This window comes from Schistocerca gregaria, chromosome 3 (genome assembly GCF_023897955.1).
Source record: "Schistocerca gregaria isolate iqSchGreg1 chromosome 3, iqSchGreg1.2, whole genome shotgun sequence".
NCBI lineage: Eukaryota > Metazoa > Arthropoda > Insecta > Orthoptera > Acrididae > Schistocerca > Schistocerca gregaria.
Window position 1 is genome coordinate 714,193,835 of NC_064922.1, and position 22,957 is coordinate 714,216,791.

The following is a 22,957-nucleotide window of genomic DNA, read 5'->3' on the forward strand; positions in this document are numbered from 1 at the left end:
TGCTTCATCTGTCAATCGTCCTCTTCCTCCAAGGGTCTTACCATACTAAGCTTCTGGGATCCTAATGTCTGCATTAGTTTGCGCAAGCGAGTCCCCATGCGCTTCTGCACATGTCCAATGCACTCCTGTTTTTTAATGTGAATTTCATTGGCATAAGGTTTGAGCTCCTGTACAGCTTTATATCCCTTAGAATCACCATCTCCTAGATAGTTAGCGTATCGTACATTATATCACTCCTGTGATCTGGAAAAAATTTCTTTCACTCGCTCTACTTCCATGGCTCCACTCGTGCCGTGAAAATTTGCTTCACAACTTTCACTATGTTCGTCCTTGGTATTTCCCTTACATCTACAATGTTTTGAGAGAATAGCAACATCAGTTACTTTGCAACTGTCTCCACTGGTAGCTGTCACAACTCCATTTAGAGATTTATGACGTCTACGTTGCTAGAATCCATCTAAAGAAACAGTTAAATCTCTACAATTCCCATTATCTGTCAGAGGTTCTTCGACTGCTTTCTTCATTGTTGCTTGAGCAATATATTCAGCAGAAGATCCCACCAATTCATTATAAAATCCAAACTTAGTCGGCGGTTTTAGCAAGTTCATAATGCCGCATAACATTGTCCCTGCAGCACTGTCCTTGCCCATGCAACACAAGCCATACACTAGCCTACCATTTATATGATACACCTTCTTTCCACTATTACAGCTACGAGGAATACTGTTAGGATTAGAAAACGAAACTTATGCAGCACATTAATAACATTTTATAAGCCAAACCAATGTGTGAAGTTATTTTCAATTCCAGTCCTCTTTCTTTGCAAACTTGGCATAATACGTTATGTTTCAAAATATTACCGAGCAAGGAAATGTTAATTATTTCATTCACATCATTACTGTCACTTTCATAGTTCTAAAATTTTTCTTTGGTGTCACAAAGTTTCTTGCTATAAGAAGTTCTATCACATGCATTTGGAGTAGTTGGTGAAGCAGTCTGAGCAGCTTCTCCCTTCGAAACAACAAAAGATTTCTTCTTCCACTCATTTTGCCTTTTCTTAAACACTCGACTGCTGAAACGGGGCATATTGGTACCCACAAACCAAATACGTAAAACAGGTACGAGCAAAATTCGTCGAATACGCAAAATTGAACAGCTAAACAACACAAAGCAAACTCCACAAGTCAAGACACACGGTATAGCGTTTATGTTTACCGATATGAACACTCACCTGTCACAGAGATAAAGCCACGCAATGTTGGAAAACAAAACACTATCTAATTCCGTAAAGATACCCTGCTTGCAGCCAGCTAGCGGCGCCGTCAGAGGTGACACACCAAGTTGCTACAACCGTTGACGCGGCGCGTCAAATGTGCAGCGATAAAAAAACACACTTAGAATTCAATTAGAAGGGTGAAACTCGAATTGTTTTATTCAGAAAGCTCCGTTCGGGCTCTCCTCAACAGCTGGTAGCGCGTGTGCGCAGCGCGCACGGCTCACCTTGAAGCCGACGCTGGCGGTGGTGGAGCAGAAGTACTCGTCGGCCTGCGAGTCGAGCAGCAGCGTGAGGCCCAGCTGTGTGCCGCGGCCGCGCGGCCGCAGCGGGAAGGCGCCCTCGTCCGTGCCGGGCGGGTAGCCGGCCTCAGGGGTCCAGTCCACCGGCGTGCCCGGGAACGTCACGTTGAGGTCCGACAGGTCGCGGCTGACAACCACACCCAAAACAAAGCGCTGCTAAGCCGCCTGCCCCACTCTTCACAATACACCAGTGGCCTGCGTGCTGCCACACCACGAAAGGGACACTCCACCATCCTCAAACCGGCAAAAAGTAAGCAACGTCAAAATAATGTAAAGCATAAAGCTTGTTTGGCTATGCGGCTCTTCTTCTTAATTTTTGGCATATACGAGGACTAGTCAGCAAAGACGAAGAACGAGTTATTTCTCTGGTTTCGGTGACAGTTTCTTAACTGTACCATGGATTTTTCAAGGGAGCGTGTTTTTAAATATACTACTGCGCATTAAAATTGCTACACCACGAAGATGACGTGCTACAGACGCGAAGTTTGACCGACAGGAAGACGATGCTGTGATATGCAAATGATTAGCTTTGCAGAGCATTCACACAAGGTTGGCGCCGGTTGTGACACCTACAACGTGCTGACATGAAAGTTTCCAACCGATTTCTCATACACAAACTCCAGTTGACCGGCGTTGCCTGGTGAAACGTTGTTGTGATGCCTCGTGTAAGGAGGAGAAATGCGTACCATCACGTTTCCGACTTTGATAGAGGTCGGATTGTAGCCTATCGCGATTGCGGTTTATCGTATCGCGATATTGCTGCTCGCCTTGGTCGAGATCCAATGACTGTTAGCAGAATATGGAGTCAGTGGATTCAGGAGGGTAAAACGGAACGCCGTGCTGGATCCCAACGGCCTCGTATCACTAGCAGTCGAGATTATACGCATGGCTGTAACGGATGGTGCAGCCACGTCTCGATCCCTGAGTCAACAGATGGTGACCCTTGCAAGAGCACAACCATCTCCACGGAACAGTTGGACGACGTTTGCAGCAGCATAGACTGTCAGCTCGGAGAACATGGCTGCGGTTACCCTTGACGCTGCATCAGACAGGAGCGCCTGCGATGGTGTACTCAACGACGAACCTGGGTGCACGAATGGCAAAACGTCATTCTTTCGGATGAATCCAGGTTCTGTTTACAGCATTATGATGGTCGCATCGCGGTGAACGCACATTGGAAGCGTGTATTCGTCATCGCCATACTGGCGTATCACCCGGCGTGATGGTATGAGGTGCCATTGGTTATATGTCTCGGTCACCTCTTGTTCGCATTGACGGCACTTTGAACAGTGGACATTACATTTAAGATGTATTACGACCCGTGGCTCTACTCTTCATTAGATCCCTGCGAAACCCTACATTTAAGCAGGATAATGCACGACCGCATGTTGCAGGTCCTGTACTGGCCTTTCTGGATACAGAAAATGTTCGACTGCTGCCCTGGCCAGCATATTTTTCCAGATCTCTCACCAATTTAAAACGTCTGGTCAATGGTGGACGGGCAACTGGCTCGTCACAATACGCTAGCCACTGCTCTTGATGAACTGTGGTATCCTGTTGAAGCTGCATTGGCAGCTGTACCGATACACGCCATCCAAGCTCTGTTTGACTCAATACCCAAGCGTATAAAGACCTTTATTATGGCCAGATGTGGTTGTTTTGGGTACTGATTTCTCAGGATCTATGCACCCAAATTGCGTGAAGATGTAATCACATATCAGTTTTAGTATAATATATTTGTCCAATTAATGCCCTTTTATCATCTGCATTTCTTCTTGGTGTAGCAATTTTAATAGCAAGTAGTGTATAACGACCGCAGACGGTAGCACTCTCGTTTCGGCAAGTTCGTAATAACGCTCTATTTTCTAGACGCTCTCTGCTCTTCGCATACCATACAATGGAGGTGACACGAGGAACAGCACAGCGGAATAAAACCATACATCCATTGAAACTGCCGCAAACGTACGGGGAAGATGCAATACCTCTTGCAACAGTATTTAGGTGGTTCAGGGACTTCGAAGAATGCCGACGTGTCAGTGTTAAGCAAGGTGGACCTAGTGTTTCGGCTTCTGCTATGACTGAAGCCAATGCCAACACAGGTGCTCTTATTGTCCGTGAGGATCAGCGGATAACACTACGTAACATCCGTAAAGTGTTGAGAATTTCGCATGGTAGTGTCTTTACGACTGTGCATGAACATCTCCATACGACACATGTTTGTGCCAGTTGGATGCCACATCTGTTGATTCCCGGACAAAACGCTATGCGAATGGAGAAGAGGCATGAGATGCAGCGTCTCTTTTTTGATGGAGAGGATGCGTTTCTGGACTCTGTTATCACCAGTGACGAATCGTAACTGCATCATTACTATCCTGAAAGAAAACGAGCCAGCGCATTGTGTAAATCGCCTGGTTATCCAACACCAAAACGGCGAAAGTTGTTCCATCTGCAGAAAAAGTGATGACGACCAAATTCCTTTACTGTCAGTGAATAATTACGAACATGCAGTTCCACCCCTAAACTGAGGAAGCACATTGCAAACAAACGACCAAAACTTTTTCACACGGGGTGTTGACTTTTTTGTGAAAGAGGATGGCATGCAGTTTCTGACTCAGTTAAAATTACAAGTGTACTGCATCTGCCTTATAACTCTGAACTTGCACCCTGTGATTTTTTTTTATCCACATAACCTGACAATGACTGGCCTGCGTCATGTGTTCGAGGACGGTTAGAGATGCCATAAAAATGCATTCAGGTTGGAGGAAAGTATTTTGAAAAAGATCATGCAAAATCTGAAATGGATTAATAAACATCCGTTAGAACAAACCAGTCTCGCACTTTGAAGAACAGTCCTTTTAATATCTAAAATATAGATGATATAGAATTAGTTCCTAATTCTGAATCTGTTAATTATTTTCATTGTATGCCATCGTGTCAGGACTTATCACAATTTAAGATCTCATATTTCAACTGAGCCACAAATAATCGGATGTGAATCAACGTTCAAATATTTAAAATTAATGTTGTATTATTTTTTAGATACACTAAAATACTATAAACAGGTCACTCAACATTTACAGTGCTTTGTTACATTTGTACTATCAAGTGAATAATAACTTGAGATATTGTTTAATAGGAATCGCTGACACTGATAATGCTAAAGAGCGAGAGTTTTAAAAATCGCTGTCCACCACCTCCTCTCTTGCGGCTGTAGGATAAAATATAAAAGGCATAATGCAGGATTATGAAGACCTTCTTGTCTTATACTGGTACAGAATTGATCACCGTATGTATAGGTGTACAGCCACCATGCTGTGTTGTGTATTTAATAAATCATCTGGTCGAGTCCATTTGCATTTCACTACAGAATTATTATTGGATTCAACACTACCACTAATATTTGTTTTAAAGTGCTTTCCAGAAATAAGTTTTATTTTCTATGGTGTAAAGAATCTGCAGTTTACAACGAAAGCGCGACTAGCGGGTTACAAATTAACATCATACAAAAATTCACTCTTGTCCTAGTAGCTAGAGTTTATTGACTACTATTATTGTTATTGCTACTGATTAAGCGTTTTACTTTAACATCGACTTCAGATCAAATCTGTGGTACAAACAACTAACAGTAAATGATGGAACAAACTTCTACATATACAATGATTAGAATTATTGTTGTAACGCGTAAGTTGATCGCACATCTTATGGACACACAGCATCTAGTCACAGTTTAAAACATCTTATTCATCTTCGAAAACTAGGAGTCAGACAATACGTTTCTTTAATAAGTGCTGAGTAAGAATCGTTCGTTAATAAATTTGTTTTAAAGGATGATTCAAATGGCTCTGAGCACTATGGGACTTAAATTCTGATGCCATCAGTCCCCAAGAACTCAGAACTACTTAAACCTAACTAACCTAAATACATCACAAACGTCCATTCCCGAGGCAGGATTCGAACCTGCGATCGTAGCGGTCGTGTGGTTCTAGACTGTAGTTTCTAGAACCGCTCGGCCACCCCGGCCGTCTGTTAAAGGATGTCTCAATTAATGTTAGTCCGGTTAGTCCGGTACCTTACCATTCCATAGCTCCTACTATTACAGGATTCGTCCTCAGAGGTATTAATATATTACTTCAGCCATTCAGATCTACAAATTCATTTGGAACATCTGAATACTCGTTGGCGAAAAACTTCCGAAAGTATTTACAAGTCATTCATTCCCTTCCGTTTTCTGAAATATTTGAAATATCAGCACACACACACACACACGCGCGATGCTAAATAAGCAGAAGTAAACGTTTGCTACGTTGTGTACAGGTGTGAATACCGAACTAGACTAAGTCTTTAGGCAGCGTGTAGCAAAAACGAGTTATCTAACGATCCATCCACAACAGATGGCATACGAAACAAGAGTAAACTCGGGATCTGTCTTCAATGTGTTTAAGAAACGAAGATTTTATGTAATAATCCATTTTAGCACTAGCCACGCATAATTGCCACTATCTGAACTCTGATATAACGCTTATTGTAAAAATATGTAATAATTTTATATTTGCTACACGCCGTTCGCTACAGCCACATGGTGGCCGAAAACGTTCACTTTGTAATTAGCCACACTGCGGCAGCCAGTTTGATTTTTGATGCTGACTAATGTGTTTTAACTCTGAGCAGGCATCGTGTATACATCATGTATGTAAACAACCTAAGAATCACCAGTATCGCCCTAAACAATGTTTATATAAAAGTATTGTTTATACATAAGTTATGTAAATGTCTGTTCCATACTTAGTTCTTTGTCTCACACAGCTGATCTAAAGATGCTTTTAAGGCAAAACACCTGATCAGGAGCTATAATTATACTTTTCATTATAGCCCATTAAGCGAAACATGGTCGCATACCACCCGAAAGACTTTTTGATAAACGTTATCAAGCATCTTATATTGAACAATATAACAACTTACGGATTCCTGAACAACAAATTGCGATGTACTTTGTTGAAAGAACAACAGATTCCTTCGTCCGTTATCGCTGGATTGAAGAGATCGTTACAGTCTCTGGTTTCTCCGCCATATCGACAGACCACCAGCATCTCGTGGCACGGTTGTCCCACCTGTAAAAAATATAACTTAAGCAAAAAGCTGTTCGTGGACAGATCCCGCTACAAGAATCGCTACAATGGTATGAATACACTATCTGATCAAAAGTATCCGAACACTAGTAGGCGGATATTTATATAGGGAGGGTCCACACTTCGCCTTTATGACGGCGTGATCTCTGCTCGAGACACTTGCAATGAGGTGTCTGAACGTGTGTGGAGGAATGGCAGCCCATTCTGCCTGAAGACCCGAAGCGAAGACGTCGTCGCAACTCATGCCAAAGGTGTTCCACTATGTTCATGTTGGGACTCTGGGCGATCAGTCTGTTTCAGGAATGTTATTGTCCACGAACCGTTGACTCACGGATGCTGCTTCATGACAGGGTGCATTGTTGCGCTGTTCCTCTACTGTGCACAGTGCACAGTACTGTAAATTCTGTTCGTATCCTTCCGCATTTAGCGTTTTCAAGCGCAGCAAGAGGACGCACACTAACCACGAGAAACACCCTCATACCGTAAGACACCCCTTCCGCATTCCCAGTTGGAATTACGCGTGATGTCAGATAACATTCCGAAGGCACTAGCCAGTACCGGAACTTTCTATCGGATTGTGACAGAGCTTAGCGTAATTCATCATTCCAAGTCACTCGTTTACAGTCATCCACTCTCTAGTGGCGTCGCACTTTACACCACCTCAAGCCCCGCTTGGCTTCGACTACAAGAACGTGTGGTTTATGAGAACATTGTACCCCACTATTTGAAACTACCTACGCACGTTGTGTTAGGTGGAATGCTGGTAGCACTTTGGAACTCACGAGTGTTTCCTTCTGCTGACTTCATGTGTCATGTGACTTTTCACAATAAGTTTCCGCAATGATCAACGGTCCGCGTCCTTCAGTACACGAGTACTGCCTGGTTTTGGTTTAGCAGTGGTTGTTTCTTCGCATTTCCACTTCACAATCACCTTACCAACTGTCGACTTAGGCAGCTTTAAAAGGTTTAAATGTTAGTGGTGGTTCTGTTACTCAAGCGACATCCAGTGACTAGTCCAGATTCGAAGTCACTCAACTATCCTGACCGACCCGTTCAACTGTCACTGCTCCTCTACTGGCAACACTCTGTATCTGCTTTCATACTGGCGGGTCCACCTCTACATCTACATCCATACTCCACAAGCCACCTGACGGTGTGTGGCGGAGGGTACCTTGAGTACCTCTATCGTTTCTCCCTTCTATTACAGTCTCGCATTGTTCGTGGAAAGAAAGATTGATAGTATGCCTCTGTGTGGGCTCTAATCTCTCTGATTTTATTGTTATGGTCTCTTCGCGAGATATACGTAGGAGGTAGCAATATACTGCTTGTATAAGGGAATGAGGACTGTGAAAATTTGTGCCGGACCGCGACTCGAACCCACATTTCCTGCTTTAAACGATTGATCCCCTTAACCGCATTGGCTACATGTGCATGAATCACGACCAGATCCAAACTTCCTATATCGTCGTTCTAGCTTCACAACCTGTACTCGTAGACACATCATGTAATTGGCGTAGAGAGGAGGACATTTTTAATTGAAACTCACGCCTTTTTTCGGCTGATAAATACGATATTTCAATGCCTGTTTTGCTAACATTTCTGAATATCTAGAAATTAGTTATCAGTTAACCTGCTCGATCCGTTTCTAAATACAGTTAAAATAGGAAGAGACAAGATATTTACGATCACATTTCAAGAAGGCTACAAGATCAAGATATTTTCAACATTGGACGACCAATGTAATAGCATATGCTTCTAAATTTATGATTAAAATAATAGTACGTAAAGGAGTAAGAAAAGTAGAGCTTCGCAATTCAAGAAAACCCCTTTCCCTTCAGAACTGATAATTATGTCAAAGAATTAATTGACATTTTGTGCTTAATTATAGAATAAGTAGTTTATCTTGCGGATAATAATAGCATTTTTCCTTTTTTCCAACTGAGTTCAGCTATAAAAAGTGTCTAATACTTTGTCTTATCTATAATGTAAAGAGATGAACTAGAAAATAGTAAGTAACAGCTACAGAGGAAACCGTTGGACTGCAAAGTGAAATAAAGTGTTAAGAACACAATAAAGTTGGAATAGGCTACATAGGCGATTAAGCAACCTAAAGAATCTGCAAAACATAACTAGCAACAGTTAAAGTACAAAATAAAGTCGTTTCTAGAAGGATGTGAGAACGGGTTGCTGCCTATTGTTAGCACAACTTAACTCCTTACGTCGCAGAAGACAAGAAAGAAGTGAAGGAAAATTGTGAGACTGAAATAACTTTATAAGTGAAGTAGACACCAATTACGATTTTTGGAGATCAAATAGACCTTCCAGCGAAGAGAACAGCGATAGTACCACTGGATACAATGCCCAGGGTACGTAGCATACAGCATAGAAAAGAATAAAACAAAAAAGATGTAACTGGTGAGGGCCACTGGCAACGAAGCAAGTGTCTCTGTATCAGTTAATCGGTGAAGTAATTTACGACTGTCATAGGTAATCATACTTCTGGTCATTTTCTGTCTTTCTCATTTCGTTAATCGATGTAATCAACTGACCACAAAAGTTTCTAGAAACAATTTACAAGTTATAATCCTCCTATAATGATATACATCCCCCACACACCCGCCGCGATTGAGAGTGCGCAACGCGAACATCGTGGCTTCGTGATTATCGGAACGGAGTGCGTCGCAGTGGTCACGTGCCTCGAAAGGTCTGAGTTGTTGTTTTTATGCGGAGAGCAATAATATGAGTGCTACAAAAGTGTTTTTCACCTGACGCACGTGTAATATACCGCGTCGTAAGATACACACCCCGTTACAGTGCTCTGTAGTTTTGCGTTTACGTTAATAGTTAATTACGCAATGAAATGAAAAGTACACCACGAAATGAACTTTCAGAAAAGTTATTTTTCCGCTAAGGAAAATCCAAAAGTGAAAAAATAATTACAACTTTGTTTAGTACTGTTTTATTGATCTCTGACGAAAACCTGATGTCCTAGAAAATTTAAATCTATTGTATCTATGTATAGATAGTGCATCTAAGTTAATGTATATCAATCGAAACGAAGTCAGTCTGAGCTACACTATTAATATTTACTATGTGATCAGTGCAGCCAGAGTAATTTTTAACTAACTACATAATGTATCAAATAGGAAAAATTTTGACTGTCGCTAATTTGTGAGTGTATACCCAGTACTTGATGCACCTTTTGAAACTACTTCATTACAGCTTATATCGATCAACAACTGGAAGAACCATTAAAATTGAGTTTATTTGCAAGTAACGTGATGCATCTTCTTGCAAGTAAGTGTAATGGGAAACGGTCTCTAGAAGAGCCCAGCGTTCCAAAGGATTGGAAAAGAGCACGGGTCATCTCCGTTTTCAAGAAGGGTCGTCAAACAGATGTGCAGAACTATAGACTTATATCTCTAACAACGATCAGTTGCAGAATTTTGGAACACGTATTATGTTCGAGTATAATGACTTTTCTGGAGACTAGAAATCTACTCTGTAGGAATCAACATGGGTTTCGAAAAAGAAGATCGTGTGAAACCCAGCTCGCGCTATTCGTCCACGAGACTCATAGCGCCATAGACACGGGTTCCCAGGTAGATGCCGTGTTTCTTGACTCCCGCAAGGCGTTTGATACAGTTTCCCACACTCGTTTAACGAACAAAGTAAGAGCATATGAACTATCAGATCGGTTGTGTGATTGGATTGAAGAGTTCCTAGATAACATAACGCAGCATGTCATTCTCAATGGAGAGAAGTCTTCCGAAGTAAAAGTGATTTCAGGTGTGCCGCAGGAGAGTGTCGTAGGACTGTTGCTATTCACAATATAGATAAATGAATTTGTGGATAACATCGGAAGTTCACTGAGGCTTTTTGCGGATGATGCTGTAGTATATCGAGAGGTTGTAACAATGTAAAATTGTACTGAAATGCAGGAGGATCTGCAACGAATTGACGCACGGTGCAGGAAATGGCAACTGATTCTCAATGTAGACAAGTGTAATGTGCTGCGAATACATAGAAAGGAAGATCGTTTATCATTTAGCTACAATATAGCAGGTCAGCAACTGGAAGCAGTTAATTCCATAAATTATCTGGGAGTAGGCATTAGGAGTGATTTAAAAAAGAATGACCATATAAAATTAATCGTCGGTAAAGCAGATGCCAGACTGAGATTCACTGGAAAAAACTTAAGGAAATGCAGTCCGAAAAAAAAGGAAGTAGGTTGCAGTACCCTTGTTCGCCCACTGCTCAGCAGTGTGGGATCCTTACCAGATAGGGTTGATAGAAGAAACAGAGAAGATCCAACGGAGAGCAGCGCGCTTCGTCACAGGATCATTTAGTAATCACGAAAGCGTTACGGAGATGATAGATAAACTCCAGCGGAAGAATCTGTAAGAGAGACGCTCAGTAGCTCGGTACGGGCTTTTGTTGAAGTTTCGAGAACATACCTTGACCGAGGAGTCAAGCAGTATATTGCTCCCGCCTACGTATATCTCGCGAAGAGACGATGAGGATAAAATCAGAGAGATTAGAGCCCACATATAGGCATACCGACAAACTTTCTTTCCACGAACAATACGAGACTGGAATAGAAAGGAGAACCGATAGAGGTACTCAGGGTACCCCCCGCCACACACATTCAGGTGGCTTGCGGAGTATGGGTGTAGATGTAGATTATGTGTACATCTTACATGTGGTACGAGTCAATGTCAGTGTGCGGAGGCCATGTAAATCTGTAGTCGCTGCGAGAAGCAGTATACAGATCGCTGTCATCGCCGCCACCTCGCTTAAAAGGTGAAAGAACTTTCCTGTGTGGCAAGTAACATCTCACAACATGACGACGCACGGGTAAATCAGAAAGATTAGAACAGGTGGAAAGGTTTTTCTGCAAAAGGAGTCTAGTGGCTCACAGAAAGTGCCAAAAATTTTAATAATAAAGTTGATGAAACTGTGCGTTATACACCCAGAATTGTACGTAAGTAAAGTGAAGGGGCGAGGAAAACTATTTTTCATAATTTGCTTGGAACACTGCCCAGTTTGTAGTTTGTTCTACAGTGGACCTTCGATGGGAATGACGATCATCACTGCAGCAAAAAGTAGCAGATGTTGCAGAAAAATCTATTCGACCCGCCCTCCTTAGCGACAAATTGTCAACACTAATATCCATTTTGCTAGATAAGACTCTCGGCGTACCCTATCGCGACCTGTGTTCGCCAAACATTAGAAACATAGGCATATGCGCTGCTATGCATGCATAAATGAAAAATCGCACATTATATACCATGATGTAACAGAATTAATAGAAGAAGCTAATGATATCAATATAGTACAAGCGAAACATTCGTGTGATATGACCAGAATTACGTTTGTCATATGGCGCACCCAACATCGTACATATTACGCACAATATTTGCAACCAGTAGCGCTTCAGATTCTGAGAAACCAGTCAGTCAATAATTGTTTGCATCAGGAAGGAATCGTTCATCCAGTATTTTAACTTGTATTAGGTGGTACCCTGCCTCTTGCTGCCTCACAAGAAATAATTGTGGAAATATCGTTTGAAAGAAGATTTATTTTATTGTTGATAATGAATACATTGAATGATACACAAAGGAGACTTGTACACGATATTTATTTTGTTGACTTTATTATTCAAGTACTTTAGGGCAGACAATATCTTTTTGTTTTTCCGCCTATAGTTGGCCGTCCGATTCGTGAGCATGCAACATCCAACAGGCCCTGTAAAAAACATGGAGTTTCTAGATTCCATCAGCACATTTGAAGTGACTGCCCGTGTGCCTTGTTGATGGACATTGAGAACGCAAGTTCAATGGAGGGATCAAAAGGCATGTCGGTGGGAATGATAGGCATGAGTGCAATGAGTGCAATGAGCATATCTTCAAAATGGTTCAAATGGCTTTGAGCACTATGGGACTTAACATCTATGGTCATCAGTCCCCTAGAACTTAGAACCACTTAAACCTAACAAACCTAAGGACATCACACAAGACCCAGTCATCACGAGGCAGAGACAATCCCCGACCCCGCCGGGAATCGAACCCGGGCGTGGGAAGCGAGAGCATATCTTCTCCTTTAGGCTTTCCATGAAGAACAGTTGCCTCGATGACATTCAGCATCAGTTTCTTCAAAGTGAGTCTTAGACACTCGGGATGGATTAATATTCCACAAGAGAATAACTGACACTTAAAGCAATAACAGCCCTTTTTCGCAAAAATGAAGTCTTTTGACACTAATTTAGGCAACTAATAAGAGTGCCTTCATCAGAAGTAAGACATTCAAACTGGCATGTCACGTATAAAATAAATATGAAGCGATAAAGCTTTAAGACTTTTATCCATTGTGGATGTGGAACACTGCGACTGTGGTGTGAAAAGGTTTTCAGAAACTACTGCAACCAGTCACCTTTTATGTAGATGTATTTTTATTTAACCATGACCGGTTTCGAGCTGCCTAGCAACTCATCATCAGATGGTATATACATTCAGCGCTTTTTTGTACCCATTGTGTGGGTGGTTGAGTATCTGTGGAGATAAATCTTTCTGCAGGTATATATATCTCTTTTAGGAGGTATTCTTGAAACCATTGTTGTTCTTGTTTTTCACAATTTCACAAGTTAAAACTTTCTCTAGATGTACTTGTGAAATTGTGAAAAACAAGAACAACAATGGTTTCAAGAATACCTCCTAAAAGAGATATATATACCTGCAGAAAGATTTATCTCCACAGATACTCAACCACCCACACAATGGGTACAAAAAAGCACTGAATGTATATACCATCTGATGATGAGTTACTAGGCAGCTCGAAACCGGTCATGGTTAAATAAAAATACATCTACATAAAAGGTGACTGGTTGCAGTAATTTCTGAAAACCTTGATAAAGCTTTAGTCACAAAATTTTAAAATACGAAACACAGAAGGCAAGCCACTATGGGCTGCTCACACATGACAAGCTGCGGTAGCATCAGACTCTTGAATGTTTTACTTCTGATGAAGGCACTCTTAGTAGTTGCCGAAATCTAGGTCAAAAGACTTCATTTTTGCGACTGAGGGCTGTTATTGCTTTAATTTTATTTTGTAAACGGTCACTGACAACGCAGCCATGTTCGAAACTTTAATAATTGACACGCCTACTTTGAGTAATTTATGTGGTGGCACACCAGGAAGACCCAACGAATTTAAGAATTCGAAAGGATAATCGAGAACTTCTTCCGCATTCATGACGCTGTCGGTCGATATGTAGGAAACAGAATCGCCAGCCTGCAATTTTTTCTTGAATTGCATGATTGATTTCATTGACATCGGTGTTTTTTAATACCAAAATAGCACGTTCGCAAAGCCATTTATGATTTTTCGTAATTGGTGACAGCCGGCCGGGGTGGCCGAGCGGTTCTAGGCGCTACAATCTGGAACCGCGCGACCGATACGGTCGCAGGTTCGAATCCTGCCTCGGGCATGAATGTGTGTGATGTCCTTAGGTTAATTGGGTTTAAGTAGTTGTAAGTTCTAGGGGACTGATGACCTCAGAAGTTAAGTCCCATAGTGCTCAGAGCCATTTGAACCATTTTTAATTGGTGACAATTTGTGAAAAAACTTTCCGAATGAGTAGTTCAACGGATAGCACAATAACGTAAAATTTCAGTAGGGATGAAATACATTTTTTGATACCATCAGCTGGTAATTTTACTTTACCAATGTTCAGTAGCTGTTTTGAAAATGTGGCTGCCGACTCATCGCACTGGAAATGTACCCGCGGATTGGTCTTTAAAGTGAGTTTTCGTACATGTCTCCAAAGACGCGATGCTTTCAAATGGTTCAAATGGCTCTGAGCACTATGGGACTTAACGTCTGAGGTCACCACTTCCCTAGGACTTAGAACTACTGAAACCTAGCTAACCTAAGGACATCACACACGTCCATTCCCGAGACAGGATTCGAACCTGCGACCGTAGCGGTCGCACGCTTCCAGTCTGAAGCGCCTAGAACCGCTCGGCCACTGCGGCCGGCCGCGATGCTTTGAGGCAGGCATTGAGATCATCAGCTGGTGCTGATGTGGCTATCACTGGAAGAGTTTGTCTAGAGTCTCGAGATAATAAAATGAAAGCGCCATCGAACGGTTGTGCATTTGACCGTAAATCGTTAAGGGTATGACCAAACGCTTCAAGCGCTTCCTCTAGGTGTAGGTTCTCCATGGCTGGACTGTTATTATTTCATTTATATGCGCGACAGTTCCATTGTGGACACAACATTAGGCAGTCACTCATACACATGCCGTATGTACACCAACTGAGCCGTGCTGTGGCTCGCGTTGGTGCTGTTGTAAGTTTCCGGACTCTGTTGGAGTCCAGACTGTATAGTTTAGTTGACATGGTTGTGATTGTTTGTCTTCTTATTGTGTTGACTGGCGCCACTCGCTTTCACAAGCGTTGCCTGTCCGCTAGTGGCAGCAGCAGCGTTATCGATATGTAGTAACTGTGGCCCTATCTTTCGGGTGACGTCGTTCTCCTTCCGCGTCGTGTGAGTGAGCAGTTCGGTTGGGGACACAGGAGGAGCCAGGTCCGCGCAGAGCAAGAACACACCGGGATCGCTGACGCGCATGGACTGCCGGATCGAAGGGCTGTGTTCACGAGGTGCACGACCTCGTCGAAACTGGATCCTGCAAGTTTTGAGTGCATTTCAATTCGAGTACAGAAACCTTCACTATTTTGAATTCTCGCGATCCTCCGGTGACTCGGGTTTGTGTTGCTGCTCTTAGAGTCGCCGAGGTGAAGAGCAGCGAGTGGAGTGCTTGGGGAAGGCTGACCTGATTAGCTTTCCTGGGCTTCTAACTACTATTTACTACCTTCAGCTTGTTACAATTGTGAAGTTCAACCAGCGGTATTTTCCTACCTGGTGGCCGCTAACGCCCTAGTTACCTGCCCTGGGGGTTAATGTATGTAACGGCACCGTACGTTTCCTCGCCTTGCCGTTGCTGTCTCGTGAGGCGTGTAAGTTCGACAGCTTTCTTGATTGTAGGTTGTTTGGCGATTCTTCTACCTGTTCTGGGCGTTCTAAGCACAGTACTTTGTGGGCGGAGTCCAAACCCCCGGTTCCAGCTTTCGCGTATTTTTACATCTTTGCATTTGATTTGTTGGAATTCATGTAGCGACACCAAGATTATCATTAGTGACTCGTTAGACTGCCACTAGTATGAGTTACCATCTTGCGATGTGAATGCAATTCTCGGCTGCCTTTCGCACTGCTCCTGAAAGTGTGTTTGGCCTCACCTACTCATAGATCGTTTCCTGGAGCACCATCTGTGACTGGCCCTTGCGGTTTTTATTGTGTTATTATTTTATTATTGTGTAACCAAGTTACCATCATTTGTCTAACCTCTTTGGTGATCAGTTGTTAGACCTTTGAATTAACATTTGTTATTATATTTGCTGTTCTATTATGTTTCTAAATTCCTTTAATATAATTGCCATTCTTGGCGTTACAATAAGATTAAACCGTCGTGCTACCAAGATTACAATCATTTTGTCTCACTTGTTTGATGATCAGCTGTCTTTTAATTTAACTCTTACTATTGGATTGCTGTTTGACTGTATGTTGTTAATTTTTTTAATAATTGCCATTCTTGGCGTTAAAGCCTTCAGCCGTGACTGTGGTTACTTGCCTTAAAATTCTAATTGCGACCACCTTGGCTTGTTTTCAAAACATTATTTGCTGTGTCTGTATTTTATGTTTATTTGGTACGTTACACAGTTGTTTCTTCCCTATTATTAAGGTGTGATATTTTCTTATTTATTACCAAGTCTGGAATAATCGTCTTAAAATAAATTGTGAAATTTGAAACGTCCCCTTGGTAACGACGCTTAGCGCTCGGTATGAAAAATCACTGGCTGGCTGTGCGCAGTGTGTGTTTAGTTTGCATTGTTGTCTGCCATTGTTGTGTTGAGCAGAGGCAGCTGGATGCTAACAGCGCGTAGCGTTGCGCAGTTGGAGGTGAGCCGCCAGCAGTGGTCGACGTGGGGAGAGAGATGGCGGAGTTTTGAAATTTGTAAGAATTGGTGTCATGAACTGATATATATACTCCTATAAATTGAAATAAGAAAACCGTGAATTCATTGTCCCAGGAAGGGGAAACTTTATTGACACATTCCTGGGGTCAGATACATCACATGATCACACTGACAGAACCACAGGCACATAGACACACGCAACAGAGCATGCACAATGTCGGCACTAGTACAGTGTATATCCACCTTTCGCAGCAATGCAGGCTGCTATTCTCCCATGGAGACGATCGTAGAGATGCTGGATGTAGTCCTGTGGAACGGCTTGCCATGCCATTTCCACCTGGCGCCTCAGTTGGACCAGCGTTCGTGCTGGACGTGCAGACTGCGTGAGACGACGCTTCATCCAGTCCCAAACATGCTCAATGGGGGACAGATCCGGAGATCTTGCTGGCCAGGGTAGTTGACTTACACCTTCTAGAGCACGTTGGGTGGCACATGATACATGCGGACGTGCATTGTCCTGTTGGAACAGCAAGTTCCCTTGCCGGTCTAGGAATGGTAGAACGATGGGTTCGATGACGGTTTGGATGTACCGTACACTATTCAGTGTCCCCTCGACGATCACCAGAGGTGTACGGCCAGTGTAGGAGATCGCTCGCCACACCATGATGCTGGGTGTTGGCCCTGTGTGCCTCGGTCGTATGCAGTCCTGATTGTGGCGCTCACCTGCACGGCGCCAAACACGCATACGACCATCATTGGCACCAAGGCAGAAGCGACTCTCATCGCTGAAGACGACACGTCTCCATTCGTCCGTCCATTCACGCCTGTCGCGACACCACTGGAGGCGGGCTGCACGATGTTGGGGCGTGTGCGGACGACGGCCTAACGGTGTGCACGACCGTAGCCCGGCTTCATGGAGACGGTTGCGAATGGTCCTCGCCGATATCCCAGGAGCAACAGTGTCCCTAATTTGCTGGGAAGTGGCGGAGCGGTCCCCTACGGCACTGCGTAGGATCCTACCGTCTTGGCGTGCATCCGTGCGTCGCTGCGGTCCGGTCCCAGGTAGACGGGCACGTGCACCTTCCGCCGACCACTGGCGACAACATCGATGTACTGTGGAGACCTCACGCCCCACGTGTTGAGCAATTCGGCGGTACGTCCACCCGGCCTCCCGCATACCCACTATACGCCCTCGCTCAAAGTCCGTCAACTGCACATACGGTTCACGTCCACGCTGTCGCGGCATGCTACCAGTCTTAAAGACTGCGATGGAGCTCCGTATGCCACGGCAAACTGGCTGACACTGACGGCGGCGGTGCACAAATGCTGCGCAGCTAGCGCCATTCGACGGCCAACACCGCGGTTCCTGGTGTGTCCGCTGTGCCGTGCGTGTGATCATTGCTTGTACAGCCCTCTCGCAGTGTACGGAGCAAGTATGGTGGGTCTGACACACCGGTGTCAATGTGTTCTTTTTACCATTTCCAGGAGTGTATTATGACTATAAAGGTAAATACATTGTTTGTTCTCTATAAAAATCTTTCATTTGCTAACTGTGCCTATCAGTAGTTAGTGCCTTCAGTAGTTTGAATCTTTTATTTAGCTGGCAGTAGTGGCGCTCGCTGTATTGCAGTAGCTTGAGTAACGAAGATTTTTGTGAGGTAAGTGATTCGTGAAACGTATAGGTTAATGTTAGTCAGGGCCATTCTTTTGTAGGGATTATTGAAAGTTAGATTGCGTTGCGCTAAAAAATATTGTGTTTCAGTTTAAGCACAGTCGTGTACAATTTTTAAAAGGGGACGTTTCAAATTGAAAAAGGAAACGAGTAGTAACTGATTCGGGCCCCGTCCACAATCGTAACCGAATCCCGCCTTGTTTGGCTACCAGGTCTCACTTACATGTAGTGACCTACACTGTATGTTTATATTAAAAATGAAGAAATTCTTCCACCTGTATTTAAGGTGTCGATTTTATTTTCGTAACTAGTTTCAACGTTGTAACGACGTCATCTTCAGTCCCATACACTTGTCGACGTCAACTGCGTGCGGCTGATACTAGATTCTACTGACTTCTAGTATCAACCGCACGCAGTTGACGTCAGCAAGTGTATGGGCCTGAAGATGACGTCGTTACAACGTTGAAACTAGTTGCCAAAATAAAATCGACACCTTAAATACAGGTGGAAGAATTTCTTCATTTTTAACATAAACATACACCAGCTGACGTCCCACTGTCCACCATTTCAACTAATGATGTACGAAGATTACACTATGTGTAGTGCGCCCAGTTCTGTTAGTATGCGGAAACAATAAAAGACAATGAAATATTCATAACCTACCTCTTATCTCATAAATGATTTGAGATATCATAAAGAGATTTTACAAATGTAAGGACACAAAGAGAAGAGTATTTTGCCGTATGCTTAATGCGCAAAATTTTCTTATCACATGCAGCACGCAAATTACTACAGATTGTTTCACTGTATTAATGTAATATCTAGAGGGTTATCGATAACTGGTAAAATGCGATTTTCTGTGTATTTTCCAGCAACATAAATGAAGAAATTAGACGTTTGTTTTATATCAAGAACGATGTTTTTCATTAACTCGTGATTTGCCTTGCTCTCAGCTGCTACCTTAATACACCGATTCAAGATACTGTCGCAATTGAAGCTGCGTTAGAATGTTAGTCTGATGAGTTTTTCGTAACTCTGCTATGTTTTGGCAAGAGAAGCAAATTTTAGTGGGTCAACAAGAGAAGTTAGATATTGTTTCAAACTCGTGACTGATGACACTTTTATGGAGAAAAAAGGGAGTAGTTGTTCACAATAACTATGACTGTAAACGAAAGGAATAAAGCTGATGACTGAGGCTAAGAGGTGAGAAAGAATCATATTTTTATCGAATACGTTTCTTAATCGTCTGAGCAAGACTGCAGAGCAGCCAGTTTGCACACGCTGCCGTTGGCAGTGTCTACTACGCCAGCCATCTGTCTCGCGAATATTGCCACGAAGCTTACCCGTGTGAGGAGGGCCGAGCTTTCGAACGTCAGCGTTGAGCGTTCCGAATTCAACGTGCTGGCGATCGCTCGCAAACGATGCGGCTTGTGCGTACGGCATGCGAGTCTCAGTGAGGTATACGCAAACACTGCGCGCTCCAGTGGCAGTTGCCCGCTGTATCTGGCTCGCAATCACACAGTTTGTTCATGAAGTGAAAGGGCATCAAATTTCTGCGTTAGCTCTACTAAAAGGCACATTTTCTCAGTTTTCCATACACTAGTCATGTCGTCCTGTCTGTAGTATACATAAACAAACACTGTAATATCCATGAACATGTTATAAGGGAAAAAAAGTTTCATATACAATCAGTAAGGAGACCAGGCTACAAAAATTTCATTACAAAGAGTGTGATGCAAATTTGCAACAGTCTTCCACGTAAGATAAAAACTATTTCATAATACTCACTTTTTAGTAAAACCCTTTGATCATTCTTATTTGGTCACAGTTTCTATTTAGTATCAAACTTTAGAATATTTGAAATACAAGACTAAACAAGAAAGCAAAATAGCTTCCTGCATGTACTGGAATCTCTTGTGAATAAAGCTTATTGAACGTGCCCACTCCTGAGGGAAAGGGCACTTATCTTTACATAAAATCGCGTATCATGAAATATAGTTGAAGTAAATTAATAAGGAAGTTTCAGACCATATTATGAAACGCGAGATTGAGTAAAAGAATATACACTCCTGGAAATTGAAATAAGAACACCGTGAATTCATTGTCCCAGGAAGGGAAAACTTTATTGACACATTCCTGGGGTCACATACATCACATGATCACACTGACAGAACCACAGGCACATAGACACAGGCAACAGAGCATGCACAATGTCGGCACTAGTACAGTGTATATCCACCTTTCGCAGCAATGCGGGTGCTATTCTCCCATGGAGGCGATCGTAGAGATGCTGGATGTAGTCCCGTGGAACGGCTTGGCATGCCATTTCCACCTGGCGCCTCAGTTGGACCAGCGTTCGTGCTGGACGTGCAGACTGCGTGAGACGACGCTTCATCCAGTCCTAAACATGCTCAATGGGGGACAGATCCGGAGATCTTGCTGGCCAGGGTAGTTGACTTACACCTTCTAGAGCACGTTGGGTGGCACGGGATACATGCGGACGTGCATTGTCCTGTTGGAACAGCAAGTTCCCTTGCCGGTCTAGGAATGGTAGAACGATGGGTTCGATGACGGTTTGGATGTACCGTGCACTATTCAGTGTCCCCTCGACGATCACCAGAGGTGTACGGCTAGTGTAGGAGATCGCTCCCCACACCATGATGCCGGGTGTTGGCCCTGTGTGCCTCGGTCGTATGCAGTCCTGATTGTGGCGCTCACCTGCACGGCGCCAAACACGCATACGACCATCATTGGCACCAAGGCAGAAGCGACTCTCATCGTTGAAGGCGACACGTCTCCATTCGTCCCTCCATTCACGCCTGTCGCGACACCACTGGAGGCGGGCTGCACGACGTTGGGGCGTTAGCGGAAGACGGCCTAACGGTGTGCGGGACCGTAGCCCAGCTTAATGGAGACGGTTGCGAATGGTCCTCGCCGATACCCCAGGAGCAACAGTGTCCCTAATTTGCTGGGAAGTGGCGGTGCGGTCCCCTACGGCACTGCGTAGGATCCTACGGTCTTGGCGTGCATCCGTGCGTCGCTGCGGTCCGGTCCCAGGTAGACGGGCACGTGCACCTTCCGCCGACCACTGGCGACAACATCGATGTACTGTGGAGACCTCACGCCCCACGTGTTGAGCAATTCGGCGGTACGTCCACCCAGCCTCCCGCATGCCCACTATAAGCCCTCGCTCAAAGTCCGTCAACTGCACATACGGTTCACGTCCACGCTGTCGCGGCATGCTACCAGTGTTAAAGACTGCGATGGAGCTCCGTATGCCACGGCAAACTGGCTGACACTGACGGCGGCGGTGCACAAATGCTGCGCAGCTAGCGCCATTCGACGGCCAACACCGCGGTTCCTGGTGTGTCCGCTGTGCCGTGCGTGTGATCATTGCTTGTACAGCCCTCTCGCAGTGTCCGGAGCAAGTATGGTGGGTCTGACACACCAGTGTCAATGTGTTCTTTTTTCCATTTCCAGGAGTGTATTACACGTAATGTGACGCGAACCTGCACCACATCACGTGCCACTTTGTATCACAGAATTTCGATTCATTACGATTGACGTAACTTCTATAACATCAGATTCTGTCTTGTATGTCTCCCTTCATTATATCACACCATATGGTACGAGGTTAATCCCAAAAGTAAGGTCTCCTATTTTTTTATAAGTATAGAACTCTGTTTGTGTCGGCAGTTGGTCACACTGTTATGAAGAGTGTTTCACACGCTATGTATAAACATGCGCACGCCGCCCTGAAGCGCTCAGTCCTGGCTTGGCAGCCGTTGAGAATGGAGCTCCCACTGGATATTACCGCCAAGTGCGAATTGCGCGCAGTTATTCGGTTTTTGAAAGCGGTCATCCTGGATGATTTCTGCACGTTGATTCCCGAGGTTTTCCCGAAGCACCGCTCACAGAATTTTAACGGAAACATTGAACTACCGGAAGGTGTGCGCAAGATGGGTGCCTCGCACGCTGACTGAGGACCACATGCGGCAACATGTTGATGCTTCCCGCGCATTTCTTCACCGCCTTGCAGCCGAACAGGACAACTTTCTGGACTCAGTTGTCACGGCTGTCGAAACCTGGGCTTACCGCTTTAGACCTGAGATCAAGCAACAGTCACGCCAGTGGCGAAATCCTTCTTCCCCAAAACCGCGGAAATTCAAACAAACACAGTCTGCCGGTAAAGTCATGACAACCGTTTTTTGGGATCGGAAACGAGTATTGGTGATCGACTTTCTGCCCATTGGCACCACAATTAACGCTGACAGGTACCGTGAGTCTCTGAGAAAACTCAAACGGGCAATTCAGAACCGGAGAAGAGGAATGTCGAGCAAGAGCGTACACATTCTCCACGACAACGCTCGCTCACACATTGCTCATCAAACCGTTGCTCTCCTGCAACAGTTTCAGTGGAACACAATCACCCCCCCCCCCCCCCCCCTATAGTCCTGCCTTGGCGCCCAGTGAATATCACCTGCTCCCTAAGTTAAAAATAAAAATAAAAAAACATTTGGTAGGAAAGCGATTCAGCTCCGACGACGAGG

The 22,957-nt window shown here is 44.0% G+C and overlaps 1 protein-coding gene across 1 annotated transcript in view; it reads right to left on the reverse strand.

Moving 5' to 3' along the window:
- Window positions 1–22,957, reverse strand: part of LOC126355569 (pickpocket protein 28-like) — a 137,653-nt gene that overhangs the window by 49,622 nt on the left and 65,074 nt on the right. The window contains exons 5-6 of the mRNA XM_050005931.1: window positions 6,535–6,683; window positions 1,501–1,702 (exon numbers count right to left, since the gene is read on the reverse strand). Of these exons, the coding sequence (XP_049861888.1) occupies window positions 1,501–1,702; window positions 6,535–6,683 (351 nt within the window). The remainder of the gene's footprint in view (window positions 1–1,500; window positions 1,703–6,534; window positions 6,684–22,957) is intronic.